Here is a 16,436-nt window from a genome sequence, read left to right on the forward strand (position 1 = left end):
TTTATTTTTTATTAAATTAATAAAAATAATCTAAAACTTCAAACTTTTGAATTTTCAAAATTTTCAATAAGCTCCTTAATCTTTAAAAATAAATAATAATAAAATTATCATTAATTTTGGATGAAAAGAGTTAGTACTTTGATTTGAAAATACATTAAACATTTTCAAAAATATCTTTCAACTTTTAAAATATTTTAAAAAGACTCTTAAATTTGAGTAATACCTTTTAAACATGAATGGACTTTTAACTCTAATGGCTGAGCTAGCTATGTATACTTAACAATCTTGACTAGAGTGTGTGGGGGACTGCCTCGCCGTGCCCTGTACCAATGTTAATTGAATTTATGGACACCACCAACCAACAAGTTCGTATTCCGAATCTATACGCCATCAGATATCTAATTTGAATTTTAAGTTTTACACGACTATAAATATATATATTTTTTCATTTTCATTTCATTAGGTTAGCGTCATTTAAAAATAAATAAAGGTAGACAAAAGAATAGTAGTTGTGGGTAATTAATGAGGGCTAAAATAGTAATTTTGGTCGGGCTTGGATGAGTTTCAACAAAACACCCACATCCCTTGGGGATAAAAGAGACTTAGAAATTATGGTAAATCTAGGTTTCTTTGTGGGGAAGCAGAGAAATACAAATACAAACTTCCAATTCCACCGTTAATTTTAATTCTCTCAAATAAATTAATCCATAATATACACACACACGTACGTACGTATATATAGGCTACTGTTTGTACAAGGCTACCATTAGTTCGTGGCCGTAAAGCTTGTTTCCTTCTATAAAAAGTACTTCGTTTGGTATGACCAATGCCTAGTTTCTTTGAGATTCAACTGTTCGTAGGCGAGTGATAGAGATAGTGCAACACAACCATTGATGAAAAATTTAGCGAAAAAATAAACAACATTTAGTTATCAATTACGTTTGGATTAAGAGAGGGAGATGGAACCATAACTTCGGTTAGGTCCATCCAACTTGATTTCTATTCTTCAATTGTCATTATTAAATACATAAAGGTTCCAAATCTAAAATGAAATATCATTGTCTCTCACTAGTTTTCAAGCAATATACATAAAAATAGAAAAGAAAGCAAGGGCATCATGAGTACGATCCAATCGAGTTTCTTGATTGCTACAATTTTGATGCTATTATTGTTAGATTTTACCGTCGATGCTCAATCTAGTGCCGATGTTGTTTTTCCTTTGAAAAGATATGGTAACATAGTGCCTGGTACTGACATCACTAAGGTAAATATACAGTACGAACAACAATATTATCACGAGTTGAGTTGATTAATTGTTTGCTAATTTTTGTTACTTGTGACATGTAGGCTTTAGCAAATGCATGGAAGGATGCATGCACGTCCAATCGTTCTAGTGCGATTGTTATTCCGGGAGGGATATTTAATGTAAAGGAAGGGATATTTAAAGGACCTTGTAATAGCCCAATTGACTTTCAACTTGGAGGAACATTGCAGGCACCAAAAAGTCTTCAGGGAAATAATTGGATTACTTTTGAACGTATTGATAGATTGACATTATCAGGTGAAGGAGTTTTTGATGGTCAAGGAAAGGCAGCTTGGAAAAAGAATGATTGTCATAAACGCATAAATTGTGCCCAACTCCCCATTGTAAGCAATATTCCTTCAGCTTTCCTTCTCAATCTCGGGAATCTTGTTGTTTTTAGGCATCTTCTCTAATCTTCTAACATTTTTAATTTGGTAAAGGTTCTTCATTTTCTAGAGGATTATCTTTAACCATTCTAACAAAACAAAAGCAAAAAAGAAAAAAGAAAAAAAAAAGAAAAAAGCATGTAAAGGAGTGAAATTCTTTATGAGTTTTCGATTTTATTGGGTTCTGTTAAATTTTTTTTGCTTCCTTACTGATGCTCACAAAATATTATTTGATTATACAAAATGTTTAGAGTTTGAGGTTCAACTTCATCACCAATTCAATCGTGAAGAGAATAACGTCACTTGACAGCAAGAACTTCCATATCAACGTCCTCGGCTGCAACAACCTCACATTCCATAATATCAATATAACTGCACCAGAAAACAGTCCCAACACTGATGGAATACACATCGGTCGATCAAATAGGATTGCAATCACAATGTCCAAAATTGCAACAGGAGATGATTGCATTTCTCTTGGAGATGGAAGCAAACAAATTAACATCACCAACGTGACATGTGGGCCAGGACATGGCATAAGCATCGGAAGTCTTGGAAGATACACTAACGAAGAACCCGTTGAAGGTGTCATCGTAAAGAACTGCACGATAATTAACACCACTAATGGTGTCAGGATCAAAAGGTGGCCAGCTTCTGCTGCTAGCGGCACCGCCACCAATATGCAGTTTTTGGACATTATAATGGTCAATGTTAGCAACCCTATTCTAATAGACCAAGAGTATTGTCCGTGGAATCAGTGCAATCGGAAGGTATTGATCGCATTCTCAAAGCTTTGATTGATTTTGTCACTATAACTTTCACAAATAAACCACTTACAGAAATTTGTTGTCTCATTTTGATTTTCAGATTCCTTCGAAAATTAAGATTAGTAAAGTGAGCTTTAAGAACATTAGAGGAAGTTGTGCAACTCCAGTGGCAATCAAACTTATTTGCAGCCGTCACTTACCATGTGACGAAGTAAAAGTCGGTGACATTGACCTCACTTACAATGGAATAAAAGGTTCTATTACATCTCAATGCACGAATGTGAGACCCATCATTTCAGGAAAACAGAACCCTAAAATCTGTTCATCTCCTTATGTTGTCCCATGAATTGTTGATTGCCATAGTACTTCAAACTAACCGATAACCTTAATTAAAAGAAGACAGCTCTATCCATTTTAATTTCTCTGTCTTTTGAGTTTCTTTTGTTTACTTTTCGAAATATATATGATGGTCAAATTTTTGAAGGAAGTCTTGTGTCGTAAACAATGTAACGTTTTTAGTACCTCGACATTATAAAATAAAATGGTTTTGCTCTTGGTTTTTTCATTTTAGATTTGAATTCATAATAAGACATTATAACGGTAAGGACTATTATTCAAAAAACCAGTTACTTCAACAAAAAAAAAACAAAAAAAAAAACAAAACAAACTTACATGCTTGCCAAATAAACTCCACAAGTTTGAGTGGAATTTTGAGTGTCAAAATTTGGTTAACTCAAACATGCATGCTTGCCACATAATCCCAAACATTTGAGTCAAATTTTAAGTGTCAAAATTTGGTGATCTCAAATTTACATGAACATGCAAACATGACTCTTTAAATAGAGTGATCATGATACGTGGAAGGTCTTCTTTATCTTGGTGAAAAACCTTGAGAAAAACCTCTCACAAACACTCTCTTCACATATACAAAATCCCTCCCAAGTTTAGTCACTCACCGGATTCCACAATCCCGTTCTAAGGCCGGAGGATAGTGGAGAAGACACTAGTGGTGGTTCGAAACCGGTTCGTGAGGCAAAAGGAGTTTGAACTACAAGAGGTTAGTATTTAAACTCATTAAGTTTTAATACTTATGAACATGCTAGTTATTTACAATAATTGATGTTCTAAAAGTGCCTAAGATCCAAATTGCTTCTGCATGTGTTATATTAACACCATCAATTGGTATCAGAGCAAGTTTTAGGCACTTTATTTACATTAATTTGATCATGGTGGGTACCATTTCATGCATGAAATTTGTGGTTGCTAAAGTGGATGGTTTTGGTTTTGGCATTTTTTTATGCTTCCATTTGATACAATTATTGTAATAAGCCTAAGGTGTATGGGCTTTAATGAATGAAGAAAGGTCTGTAATTTTTATGGAGTCATTAGAGTCCATTTTAGGTTGTAATTGATCGAAAATGGAAGAGATAAGCAAGCTGAACCGAAGAAGATGGAAGAGGCGGTTCGGGTGTCTTTTCTGTCGTTGGGGACCGATTGAACATTTTTAAGGGTTGGTTTGTCCAGTTCGTGATCCTCGGGAGCGGCTCAAGTTATTTTTAATTATTAATGTAATAATTTAGTTAATTGCTTGCTTTAAAATGCCAAAACCAACCCACTTTAGTGTGTTTAATTAATTATGCATTATGAATGTATGTTTTAATTAAATAGAAAATGTATATGCATAAAGTATGTCATATAGATTTAAAATCCCACCATAGGCTAAGCATGTTTCATGCATTCCAAGTATGTTATAAGTGTTATAATGTATAGTATGCATGTCTTAGGGTTGCATGAGTGATAGATATAATTGTTATATTATTGCATGGAATGGATGATTATATAAATTGTTATATAAAGCATGTTATAGGTTATTTTCAACGTCATAAAATGAGGTAGACGTTAAAATCTATAATAAAGATAAGTGCATGCTCACTAAGGGTTAAGAACCGAGCACGATCAATTTTAACAGTTAAAAAGGGTCGATGTCTTATAAAATTGCGGTTACAAGAAAGCTCACCTGGCACGATCTTGTCTAAGGCTGAAGGTACTTAAGTTGACGGTTTACGGAACACCCACTACCTGGAGATCGGACCAGTACTTGAGCTTAGTTAGCCCAGTTTTATGAGCATGCTTAAGTGATGTAAGATTTAGAAAAATCACCTAGACTTAAGTTATATTTAATTAGCCGGAATATACTTAAGTAAAGAGTATACCCAACCATCTAAAATACTTAGTGGGAGGAAAAAGGTGTATAAGATACATCGTTTTCTCTTCACGCTCTCTGTAAAATTCACACAGTGAGATTCATGCTCGGCCTCGTGTCGCCCTGGGAGCGTCCTCCATTCGGAAGGTATTTGCATGAGTCAATAACAAGGTGAATTGAGAAAGTATTTATAGTAAGTGGGAGAAGGAAGTCAACACGTCCTATGGTCTCCACCACTAGGTTGCACCGTGAGATTCCCATGTTCCGCCTGCATGTTGCCCTAGAGCAACTACCCATTCGGAGGGTCGTAACATGGGAGTCGGAACAACGCAAACTCCAGAAATGGATAGGATTTCTTAAGTCCATTCCCAACTTTGGCTTTTTCATTCGATAGCGTTGTTGGGACCGATTTCTGAGGTCTGAAATTGGTGGGTCACACTTGCGAAGAATTACTAAGAGTTAGTATATTCTTGACCAAAATAGCGATAACTAAAACACTATAGGAACAAGAGTTATTCTGGAATTAGTGTTTAAGTCAAGAATGTCTTGGTTTAGTGAATGAGTGATTGACTGCCCCTCGGTAGCAGTTGCTCTAACTCACTAAAGTATCGTTGCAAATTAATAATGATTTGGGTGCATTATTATATTTGCTAAAACTGATTGGATTAAACAGGATTAAGTCAAATCACTAATAGAATTTTCTTTATATCACAGCATGACAAACTCAATAGTACAATTACTCGCTTCTGAGAAATTAAACGGCGACAACTACACAACTTGGAAATCAAACCTAAACACAATACTGGTCATTGATGATTTAAAGTTTGTTTTAACTGAGGAGTGTCCTCCAAACCCAAACTCAAATGCAAACCGAACAGCTCGGGATGCATATGACAGATGGATAAAGGCAAATGACAAAGCCCGAGTGTACATTCTAGCCAGCATATCTGATGTTTTGGCTAAGAAACACGATGTTATGGGTACTGCTAAAGAGATTATGGAATCTCTAAAAGGGATGTTTGGACAACCGTCCTTCTCCCTTAGACATGAAGCCATAAAATACATTTACAACTGCCGTATGAAAGAAGGGACCTCAGTTAGAGAACATGTCCTGGACATGATGGTCCATTTCAATGTGGCAGAAGAAAATGAAGCTGTCATTGATGAGAAGAGTCAAGTCAGTTTTATCATGATGTCTCTTCCGAAGAGCTTCTTCCAGTTCCGCACCAATGTGGTTATGAACAAAATAGAATATAACTTGACTGCTCTTCTCAATGAGCTACAGACTTATCAGTCCCTCTTAACAAACAAGGGACAAACAGGAGAAGCAAATGTTGCCATCTCCAAGAAATTACTACGAGGATCGTCCTCCAAAAATAAGTCTGGACCTTCAACTTCTAAAAGTGTTTTGATGAAGAAGAAGGGAAAAGGGAAAAATAAGATTCCTACTAACCGCAAGAACAAGGTTCAAAAAGCAGATAAAGGAAAATGTTTCCATTGCAACGAAAACGGGCACTGGAAGAGAAACTGCCCAAAATACCTTGCAGAGAAGAAAGCCGAAAAGACACAACAAGGTAAATATGATTTACTCGTTGTAGAAATGTGTTTAGTAGAGTATGACAACTCAACTTGGATACTAGATTCAGGGGCGACTAATCATATTTGTTCTTTTTACCAGGAAACTAGCTCCTGGAGAATGCTTGCGGACGGCGAGATAACACTCAGGGTTGGAACAGGAGAGGTTGTCTCAGCAAGATCAGTGGGAAATTTAAAGTTGTTTTTTGGAGATAGATTCATTATATTAGATAATGTACTTTTTGTTCCAGGAATGAAAAGAAATCTAATATCCATCTCTTGTTTATTAGAACAGTTGTATAAAGTATCTTTTGAAATCAATGAAGTGTTCATTTGCAAAAGAGGTATTCATATTTGTTCTGCAAAACTAGAAAACAACTTATATATGTTAAAACCGAGCAAAACAAAAGCTATTTTAAATACTGAGATGTTTAAAACAGCTGAAACTCAAAATAAACGACAAAAGATTTCTCCTAATACCTATCTTTGGCATTTAAGACTAGGCCACATTAATCTCAATAGGATTGAGAGATTGGTTAAAAGAGGACTTCTAAATAAGTTAGAAGACAATTCTTTACCTCCATGTGAGTCTTGTCTTGAGGGTAAAATGACTAAACGATCATTTTGCGAAAAAGGTTATAGAGCCAAAGAAACCTTAGAACTCGTGCATACAGATCTCTGTGGTCCAATGAATGTCAAAGCACGAGGAGGGTATGAATATTTCATCAGTTTTATTGATGATTATTCAAGGTATGGCTATCTTTACCTAATGCATCACAAGTCCGAAGCTCTTGAAAAATTCAGAGAGTATAAGACTGAGGTTCAGAATCTATTAGGTAAAACTATTAAAACACTTCGATCAGATCGAGGAGGAGAGTACATGGACGGATTTAAGATTTCAGGACTATATGATAGAACATGGAATAAGGTCTCAACTCTCAGCCCCTGGTATGCCTCAACAAAATGGTGTATCAGAAAGGAGAAATAGAACTCTATTAGACATGGTTCGGTCTATGATGAGTTTCGCTCAATTACCCGATCCGTTTTGGGGATATGCAGTGGAGACTGCTACATACATTTTGAACATGGTTCCTACTAAGAGTGTTTCAGAAACACCTTATGAGTTATGGAAAGGGCGTAAAGGTAGTTTACGTCACTTCAGAATTTGGGGATGTCCAGCACATGTGTTGTTGCAAAATCCCAAGAAATTAGAACGTCGTTCAAAATTATGTCTATTCGTAGGATACCCCAAAGAGACGAAAGGTGGTTTGTTTTATGATCCTCAAGAAAATAGAGTGTTTGTATCAACGAACGCTACATTCTTAGAGGAAGACCACGTAAGAAATCATCAACCTCGTAGCAAACTAGTATTAAGTGAGATTTCTAAAGAAGCTACTGATAAAACAACAAGAGTTGTTGATCAAGCTGGTCCTTCAACCAGAGTTGTTGATGGAGCTGACACTTCTGGTCAATCACATCCTTCTCAAGAGTTGAGAATGCCTCGACGTAGTGGGAGGGTTATAACTCAACCCGATCGTTACTTGGGTTTGGCAGAAACTCAAGTCATCATACCTGATGATGGCGTTGAGGATCCATTGACCTATAAACAGGCAATGAATGATGAGGATAGAGATCAGTGGATTAAAGCCATGAATCTTGAAATGGAGTCAATGTACTTCAATTCAGTCTGGGAACTTGTAGATCAACCGGATGGGGTAAAACCTATTGGTTGCAAATGGATCTATAAGAGGAAACGAGACCAAACCGGTAAGGTACAGACCTTTAAAGCACGACTAGTAGCAAAGGGTTATACCCAAAGAGAGGGGGTGGACTATGAAGAAACCTTCTCTCCTGTTGCTATGCTTAAATCAATAAGAATACTCTTGTCTATTGCCACATTTTATGATTATGAAATTTGGCAAATGGATGTTAAGACAGCTTTTCTAAACGGCAATCTTGAAGAGAGTATCTATATGGCTCAACCAGAGGGGTTCATTGAACAGGATCACGAGCAAAGGGTTTGCAAGCTTAAAAGATCCATTTATGGGTTGAAGCAAGCATCTCGATCCTGGAATATAAAGTTTGATACTGCGATCAAATCTTATGGCTTTAAACAGAATGTTGACGAACCTTGTGTTTATAAAAGGATAGTCAACTCTACAGTAGCTTTCCTGGTGTTGTACGTTGACGATATCCTACTCATTGGAAATGATGTGGGAATTCTGACTGACATTAAGCATTGGCTGGCGACACAATTCCAAATGAAAGATTTGGGAGAGGCTCAGTTTGTTCTTGGAATCCAAATTGTTCGGAATCGCAAGAACAAAACACTAGCATTGTCTCAAGCATCGTACATCGACAAAATGTTGATTCGATATAAGATGCAGGACTCCAAGAAAGGATTATTACCTTTCAGGCATGGAGTTCATTTGTCGAAGGAACAAAGTCCTAAGACACCTCAAGAAGTTGAGGATATGAAACACATTCCCTATGCATCAGCGGTCGGTAGTCTGATGTATGCCATGCTTTGTACCCGACCCGACATATGCTATGCTGTGGGAATTGTCAGCAGATATCAGTCCAATCCGGGACGTGCTCATTGGACTGCCGTTAAGAATATCCTCAAGTATCTTAGGAGAACGAGGGACTATATGCTAATGTACGGTGCTAAGGATCTGATCCTTACAGGGTACACTGACTCAGATTTTCAGACCGATGTAGATTCGAGGAAATCGACATCAGGATCTGTCTTCACTCTGAACGGAGGAGCAATAATATGGAGAAGCATAAAGCAAGGTTGCATTGCTGATTCCACCATGGAGGCTGAGTATGTTGCTGCTTGTGAAGCAGCGAAAGAATCTGTATGGCTTAGGAAGTTCTTAACTGATTTGGAAGTCGTTCCAAATATGCATCTTCCCGTCACTCTTTATTGTGATAACAGTGGAGCAGTTGCAAATTCAAAAGAACCAAGAAGCCATAAGCGAGGAAAACATATTGAGCGCAAATATCATCTCATAAGGGAGATTGTGCAACGAGGAGATGTGATCGTCACACAGATAGCTTCAGAGCACAACATTGCTGATCCATTTACAAAGCCCCTCACGGCTAAAGTGTTTGAAGGGCACCTAGTGAGTCTAGGACTACGAGTTATGTAATTTAGGGCAAGTGGGAGAAAAGGCATCAGTATGTGATGCCCTAGTTTATTGTATTTCTCTCTACTCAACGTTATAAAACCCAACTAGAGTTTTAGTCCAAGTGGGAATTTGTTGGGTTTTATGTCCTAAAACTCATAGTTTGTAAACAAAGATATATTCTATTTTCAATAAAGTTATTATTGATGTTTATTCAGTAAAAATTGTTATTGAATAAAGTGAACTTTACGATCATTAATCTAAATCCAATAAACTAAGAACACTCTGGCTATAGTATGATTACTTGAACTATATGTAGAGACATAAGAGTGGATCAAGTTCAAGTATATAGTCAAAATGATCTATAGTATAAGGATAAGGCTGAGTACCTTATTCTGGGGACACTATGGATGCGGCCCACTTTTGTATATGATATAAACAATGTGATCACTAAATTGTACATGTGGAGACATGTGAGTGGGGGCGTCCTATGCAATGAGTATTGCATAAGATCGGACCATGAAGAAAACCACTCTCACTTTATAATGTCGTTTACTGTTGAGACTGATTTTCTTTTCATTCGATAACCTAGGTAACTCGGTTTTAATCCTGAGCTAACCATGAACTCCTGTTTATTCGGAATTATCCTTAGATTTGCATGGGTGAGAGTGGCTCTAGTTCGCCGACTCAACAGGCCTCCCATTTCAGGGGTAAGACTGGGTGAATGGCTGGGGACGTGGGGTGCAAGACGGAATTCACTCCTACCCACTTTTAGGGATAGAAGAAAGGTAGTTCCCTTAAGCACTGACTCCAGGTCTTGAACAAGGGGCCCCACCCTCTCATTGGCCTGAGAGGGATTCGGTTTACTGGTTGGACCACAAACCAATTGTTCATTAGAGGATCAGTGAGACATAAGGAACAAGAAGTAACTTCAGGGGTAAAACGGTAAATTGACCCAGCTCTAGTTACGAACAACCTGTGAAGGATCGACTTACTAATCATGGTTATATCAGATGGACAGAAATATATCTATAGTGAGGGGAGTGCAACTACTAGGCTATAGTGGAGTGTCCTAGTAGTTAACGAATGTTGGTTAACCAGGTTAATGAGTTTAACCGGTTAATCTTGGATCGTTGGAGCCCATGATCTATAGGTCCATTAGGTCCCTCTGCTAGCTCATATCGGACTAAACCATAGAACAGTGTGACGAGTGAGTTCGAAGTGTTCGAATTCAAATTAGGGAATATGCGTTACATATATATACGATATATTTAACCGCAATTTTGTTTTATTTACGAATTAAACAAAAAGAGAGAATCTGAGATATTTAAATAAGATTTAAATATCTTAATCAATTATGTGTCGGAATTGATTGGGATTGGAATTTGAATTAATATTAAATATTAATTAAATAGTTTAATTAATCATTTAATGTTACTTTAATTTTGAAATTCATTATTCAAATTAATTGTTGAATTAATATGAAGAAAGTCAAAATGTTGACTTTCATCTAATGGAAAAATCCATGTTAGTTGAATTTTGAGGTGTCAAAATTTGGTTTAACCAAACTTACATGCTTGCCAAATAAACCCCACAAGTTTGAGTGGAATTTTGAGTGTCAAAATTTGGTTAACTCAAACATGCATGCTTGCCACATAATCCCAAACATTTGAGTGGAATTTTAAGTATCAAAATTTGGTGATCTCAAATTTGCATGAACATGCAAATATTACTCTTTAAATAGAGTGATCATGATACATGGAAGGTCTTCTTTATCTTGGTGAAAAACCTTGAGAAAAACCTCTCACAAACACTCTCTTCACATATACAAAATCCCTCCCAAGTTTAGTCACACACCGGATTCCACAATCCCGTTCTAAGGCCGGAGGATAGTGGAGAAGACACTAGTGGTGGTTCAAAACCGGTTCGTGAGGCAAAAGGAGTTTGAACTACAAGAGATTAGTATTTAAACTCATTAAGTTTTAATACTTATGAACATGCTAGTTATTTACAATAATTGATGTTCTAAAAGTGCCTAAGATTCAAATTGCTTCCGCATGCGTTATATTAACACCATCACGTATATATATATATATATGTATGTATGTATGTATGTATGTATGTATGTATGTATGTATGTATCTATGTATGTATGTATGCATGTATGTATGTATCTCAAGGCTACCATTAGTTCGTGGCCTAAAGCTTGTTTCCTTCTATAAAAAGTACTTCGTTTGGTATGACCAATGCCTAGTTTCTTTTAGATTCAACTGTTCGTAGGCGAGTGAGAGAGATATTGCAACACAACCATTGATGAACAACTTAGCGAAACAATAAACAACATTTAGTTATCAATTACGTTTGGATTAAGAGAGGGAGATGGAACCATAACTTCGGTTAGTTCCATCCAACTTGATTTCTATTCTTCAATTGGCATTATTAAATACATAAAGGTTCCAAATCTAAAATGAAATATCATTGTCTCTCACTAGTTTTCAAGCAATATACATAAAAATAGAAAAGAAAGCAAGGGCATCATGAGTACGATCCAATCGAGTTTCTTGATTGCTACAGTTTTGATGCTATTATTGTTAGATTTTACCGTCGATGCTCAATCTAGTGCCGATGTTGTTTTTCCTTTGAAAAGATATGGTACCATAGTGCCTGGTACTGACATCACGAAGGTAAATATACAGTATGAACAACAATATTATCACGAGTTGAGTTGATCAATTGTTTGCTAATTTTTGTTACTTGTGACATGTAGGCTTTAGCAAATGCATGGAAGGATGCATGCACGTCCAATCGTTCTAGTGCGATTGTTATTCCGGGAGGGATATTTAAAGTAAAGGAAGGGATATTTAAAGGACCTTGTAATAGCCCAATTGACTTTCAACTTGGAGGAACATTGCAGGCACCAAAAAGTCTTCAGGGAAATAATTGGATTACTTTTGAACGTATTGATAGATTGACATTATCAGGTGAAGGAGTTTTTGATGGCCAAGGAAAGGCAGCTTGGAAAAAGAATGATTGCCATAAACGCATAAATTGTGCCCAACTCCCCATTGTAAGCAATATTCCTTCAGCTTTCCTTCTCAATCTCGGGAATCTTGTTGTTTTTAGGCATCTTCTCTAATCTTCTAACATTTTTAATTTGGTAAAGGTTCTTCATTTTCTAGAGGATTATCTTTAACCATTCTAACAAAAAAGAAAAAAAAGAAAAAAGCATGTAAAGGAGTGAAATTCTTTATGAGTTTTCGATTTTATTGGGTTCTGTTAAATTTTTTTGGCTTCCTTACTGATGCTCACAAAATATTATTTGATTATACAAAATGTTTAGAGTTTGAGGTTCAACTTCATCACCAATTCAATCGTGAAGAGAATAACGTCACTTGATAGCAAGAACTTCCATATCAACGTCCTCGGCTGCAACAACCTCACATTCCATAATATCAATATAACTGCACCAGAAAACAGTCCCAACACTGATGGAATACACATCGGTCGATCAAATAGGATCGCAATCACAATGTCCAAAATTGCAACAGGAGATGATTGCATTTCTCTTGGAGATGGAAGCAAACAAATTAACATCACCAACGTGACATGTGGGCCAGGACATGGCATAAGCATCGGAAGTCTTGGAAGATACACTAACGAAGAACCCGTTGAAGGTGTCATCGTAAATAACTGCACGATAATTAACACCACTAATGGTGTTAGGATCAAAACGTGGCCAGCTTCTGCTGCTAGCGGCACCGCCACCAATATGCAGTTTTTGGACATTATAATGGTCAATGTTAGCAACCCTATTCTAATAGACCAAGAGTATTGTCCGTGGAATCAGTGCAATCGGAAGGTATTGATCGCATTCTCAAAGCTTTGATTGATTTTGTCACTATAACTTTCACAAATAAACCACTTACAGAAATTTGTTGTCTCATTTTGATTTTCAGATTCCTTCGAAAATTAAGATTAGTAAAGTGAGCTTTAAGAACATTAGAGGAAGTTGTGCAACTCCAGTGGCAATCAAACTTATTTGCAGCCGTCACTTACCATGTGACGAAGTAAAAGTCGGTGATATTGACCTCACTTACAATGGAATAAAAGGTCCTATTACATCTCAATGCACGAATGTGAGACCCATCATTTCAGGAAAACAGAACCCTAAAATCTGTTCATCTCCTTATGTTGTCCCATGAATTGTTGATTGCCATAGTACTTCAAACTAACCGATAACCTTAATTAAAAGAAGACAGCTCTATCAATTTTAATTTCTCTGTCTTTTGAGTTTCTTTTGTTTACTTTTCGAAATATATATGATGGTCAAATGTTTGAAGGAAGTCTTGTGTCGTGAACAATGTAACGTTTTTAGTACCTCGACGTTATAAAATAAAATGGTTTTGCTCTTTGTTTTTTCGTTTTAGATTTGAATTCTGAATAAGACAATATAACGGTAAGGACTATTATTCAAAAAACCAGTTACTTCAACAAAAAAACAAAAAAAAAACAAAACAAAATCTGTAATCATAAAAAATATCTAACTCCCCTCTCCATTGGTAACCCTAAACAAATCATTTACCATTAGAAATTTTGGAGACAAAATGATAAGTCAAATCGAATGTCCTAACTATATTCGTTGGATATCGCACCGATCCATCAATATTGTGAAAGAAGAATTGACACTAGAAGGGACAAATCTAGTGAGTCGTATCCTTAAATCTATCTTTTTCGTCAATGGTGTACATTCGGTTGCAATTTTTAGATCAGTCTTGAAAGACATTAGGTTTTAGATTAGAAAATTAAGCGACAAGTAATCTGTATTCTAGGAATTTACATTTAATATCAAATTATCTAACTATTTATCTCCATTTCTTAACTGTTCTACCATACTTAGCTTCACGAAAAATGTCGCTAATCCTAGAGAAATTAAATATCAAAAGTAGCTAAATGTTCTAGGAGTTTACTCTGCAAGAACTTATAAAAATTGGGGCAAAAAACGACAAAAATCGCAAAAGAAAGAAGATAAAAACAAAACATTGTGTCCATCAATGCTCTGTTTCGTGTTTTTCAAGTCTTAAGATATTTGTTCCTCGCGAGTTGAGCTTGGTGGAGTTGAGATATTTTCTTCGACCTAACTCAATTATTTGGATCATAAACTTATTCAACCCCAAAAACCGTGGTTAAATAATTAAATCTTTTGATTTTTATGTTTAGAATGATATCTAAGAAGAAGAATGGATACGAAGCTTTTTGGAAATGGCAAATGGTGCCCCATGTTGAAGCTTTAGACCGGAATTTGAAACTTGGATCCGGCAACTGATTCCCTAGACATTCCTCTGCATCACTGTGATATGGCTACATTACCAACTTGTCATGAATTGCTTCTAGGAGTGAAATTTGTCGGCACAAATCAACACGGTTCCTTTTAGCATTTTTTTTCCCTTAGTCTGATGTTTCCTAAGATGTAAACTCGTACCTAGAATTTGGACCGGGATTTGTAATCCAGATTTGGCACCCGATGGCCCCCACAAATCCCTTTGCATCTTCAATGATATGGTCATATTATTTACTTGTTTTGAATTGCCTCTAAGAATAAAAAAATATATCTAAAAATCACATTACCTATTTTTGGTGGCTCAACCCTGGGATTCAAAAGTTAGGCATGTTTAGTTTGGAGCAATCTTATGTTAGGCGACCTCTTGAAATTCCTTCTCAATCTCGTGCATCTTGTTGTTCTTAGATGTCTTCTCTAATTTTCTAACATTTATAATTTGGTAAACGTTCTTCATTTTCTAGAGGATAATCTTTAACCATTCTAACAAAAAAAAAATGTTGGGCGCCGGAAGCGGAACTACTGTACTCACAACACCAATGAACAAAATTACACAAAGAGACACCAATATATTTACGTGGTTCGGAGATAAGAAGTTCTTTTACATCCACGGACCAATCACTAAAAAACCCAAGTGTTACAAGTGAATACCTCACTATCACACTACCAAGACTCTCACCAATGTGTCACTCAACAAATACGATGTGACACCCAAAACTCTCCCAAATACCGATACCACTTGTTAGGAATGGATATCCAGAATGGAGAGAAATCACTAATAAACCAAGTGTTACAAGTGAATACTCACTATCACACTACAAAGACTCTCACCAATGTGTCACTCAACAAATATGATGTGAACCCAAAACTCTCCCAAATTCTCACCAGTGTGTCACTCAACAAATACGATTTGACACCCAAAACTCTCCCAAATCCCGATACCACTTGTTAGGAGTGGATATTCCGAATGGAGGGAGAACTCTCTCATTATATAGCATTACAGAATCAAATCTCCGACTGAGACTAAATCTAATCCAAATAACATCCAAATAACCAATCAAATCTAATACAAATAACCAAGGTTATCAAATCTAATCCAAATAACCAAGTTATCAAATCTAATCCAAATAACCAAGGTTATCAAATCTAATCCAAATAACCTAGTTATCAAATCTAATCCAAATAACCTACGTTATCAAATCTAATCCAAATAACCTAACCAAATCAAATCAAAACTTTTGACAATTTACAACAATCTCCACCTTGTCATAAGATCTCCAAATCAAATCAAAACTTATGACAATTTACCACAAAAAAATCATGTAAAGAAGTGAAATTCTTTTTGAGTTTTCGATTTTATTGGGTTCTGTTAAAATTTTTGGCTTCATTACTGACGCTCACAAAATATTAATGATGAGTGTGAATGTGCACAGTATGATGATGAGTGCGAATGCACACAGATGAGGGTGTTCATGAGGCGCAAGACACTATGGGGTTCCACTGACCTCTGGATGTCGCTACAAATTAGCTTGACCAGAGGATCTAGGGGAGTGTGAGCACCCTGAGGATTCACACTCACATGTATGAGTCGTGTGTAGGGACGTACTACACATCTAATTTGTCTGAGACTAGAGGCCAATCCTATGATGTTAGAGATAGGCCCCTAAATCATTATTGAATGTGTTTGCATTTTTATGACCCTATAATGGGGCCACTTATGGAGTATTTTTTGAAAT

General features: G+C 36.2%; 2 protein-coding genes across 2 annotated transcripts; both read left to right on the forward strand.

Moving 5' to 3' along the window:
- Window positions 1-1,117: 1,117 nt before the first annotated feature.
- Window positions 1,118-2,853, forward strand: LOC111440473 (exopolygalacturonase-like). Its single transcript, XM_023077531.1, has 4 exons — window positions 1,118-1,264; window positions 1,348-1,647; window positions 1,941-2,459; window positions 2,557-2,853. Exons 1-4 carry the CDS (start codon window positions 1,118-1,120, stop codon window positions 2,800-2,802), a joined length of 1,212 nt encoding a protein of 403 aa, XP_022933299.1. The 3' UTR covers window positions 2,803-2,853.
- Window positions 2,854-11,902: 9,049 nt separating this feature from the next.
- Window positions 11,903-13,618, forward strand: LOC111440472 (exopolygalacturonase-like). Its single transcript, XM_023077530.1, has 4 exons — window positions 11,903-12,049; window positions 12,133-12,432; window positions 12,706-13,224; window positions 13,322-13,618. The coding sequence occupies exons 1-4, from the start codon at window positions 11,903-11,905 to the stop codon at window positions 13,565-13,567; spliced, it is 1,212 nt and encodes a 403-aa protein (XP_022933298.1). The 3' UTR covers window positions 13,568-13,618.
- The last annotated feature ends 2,818 nt before the right edge of the window (window positions 13,619-16,436 follow it).

This window comes from Cucurbita moschata, unplaced genomic scaffold, assembly GCF_002738365.1.
Source record: "Cucurbita moschata cultivar Rifu unplaced genomic scaffold, Cmos_1.0 Cmo_Scf00285, whole genome shotgun sequence".
Lineage (NCBI taxonomy): Eukaryota > Viridiplantae > Streptophyta > Magnoliopsida > Cucurbitales > Cucurbitaceae > Cucurbita > Cucurbita moschata.

Excerpts from the sequence above, each read along its gene's own strand:
- LOC111440472 (XM_023077530.1), top strand. The coding sequence starts at position 11,903 with ATGAGTACGATCCAATCGAGTTTCTTGATTGCTACAGTTTTGATGCTA. Across the intron at positions 12,050-12,132 it reads CTGGTACTGACATCACGAAG|GCTTTAGCAAATGCATGGAA; the intron begins GTAAATATACAG and ends TGTGACATGTAG. Across the intron at positions 13,225-13,321 it reads GGAATCAGTGCAATCGGAAG|ATTCCTTCGAAAATTAAGAT; the intron begins GTATTGATCGCA and ends TTTGATTTTCAG.
- LOC111440473 (XM_023077531.1), top strand. The coding sequence starts at position 1,118 with ATGAGTACGATCCAATCGAGTTTCTTGATTGCTACAATTTTGATGCTA. Across the intron at positions 1,265-1,347 it reads CTGGTACTGACATCACTAAG|GCTTTAGCAAATGCATGGAA; the intron begins GTAAATATACAG and ends TGTGACATGTAG. Across the intron at positions 2,460-2,556 it reads GGAATCAGTGCAATCGGAAG|ATTCCTTCGAAAATTAAGAT; the intron begins GTATTGATCGCA and ends TTTGATTTTCAG.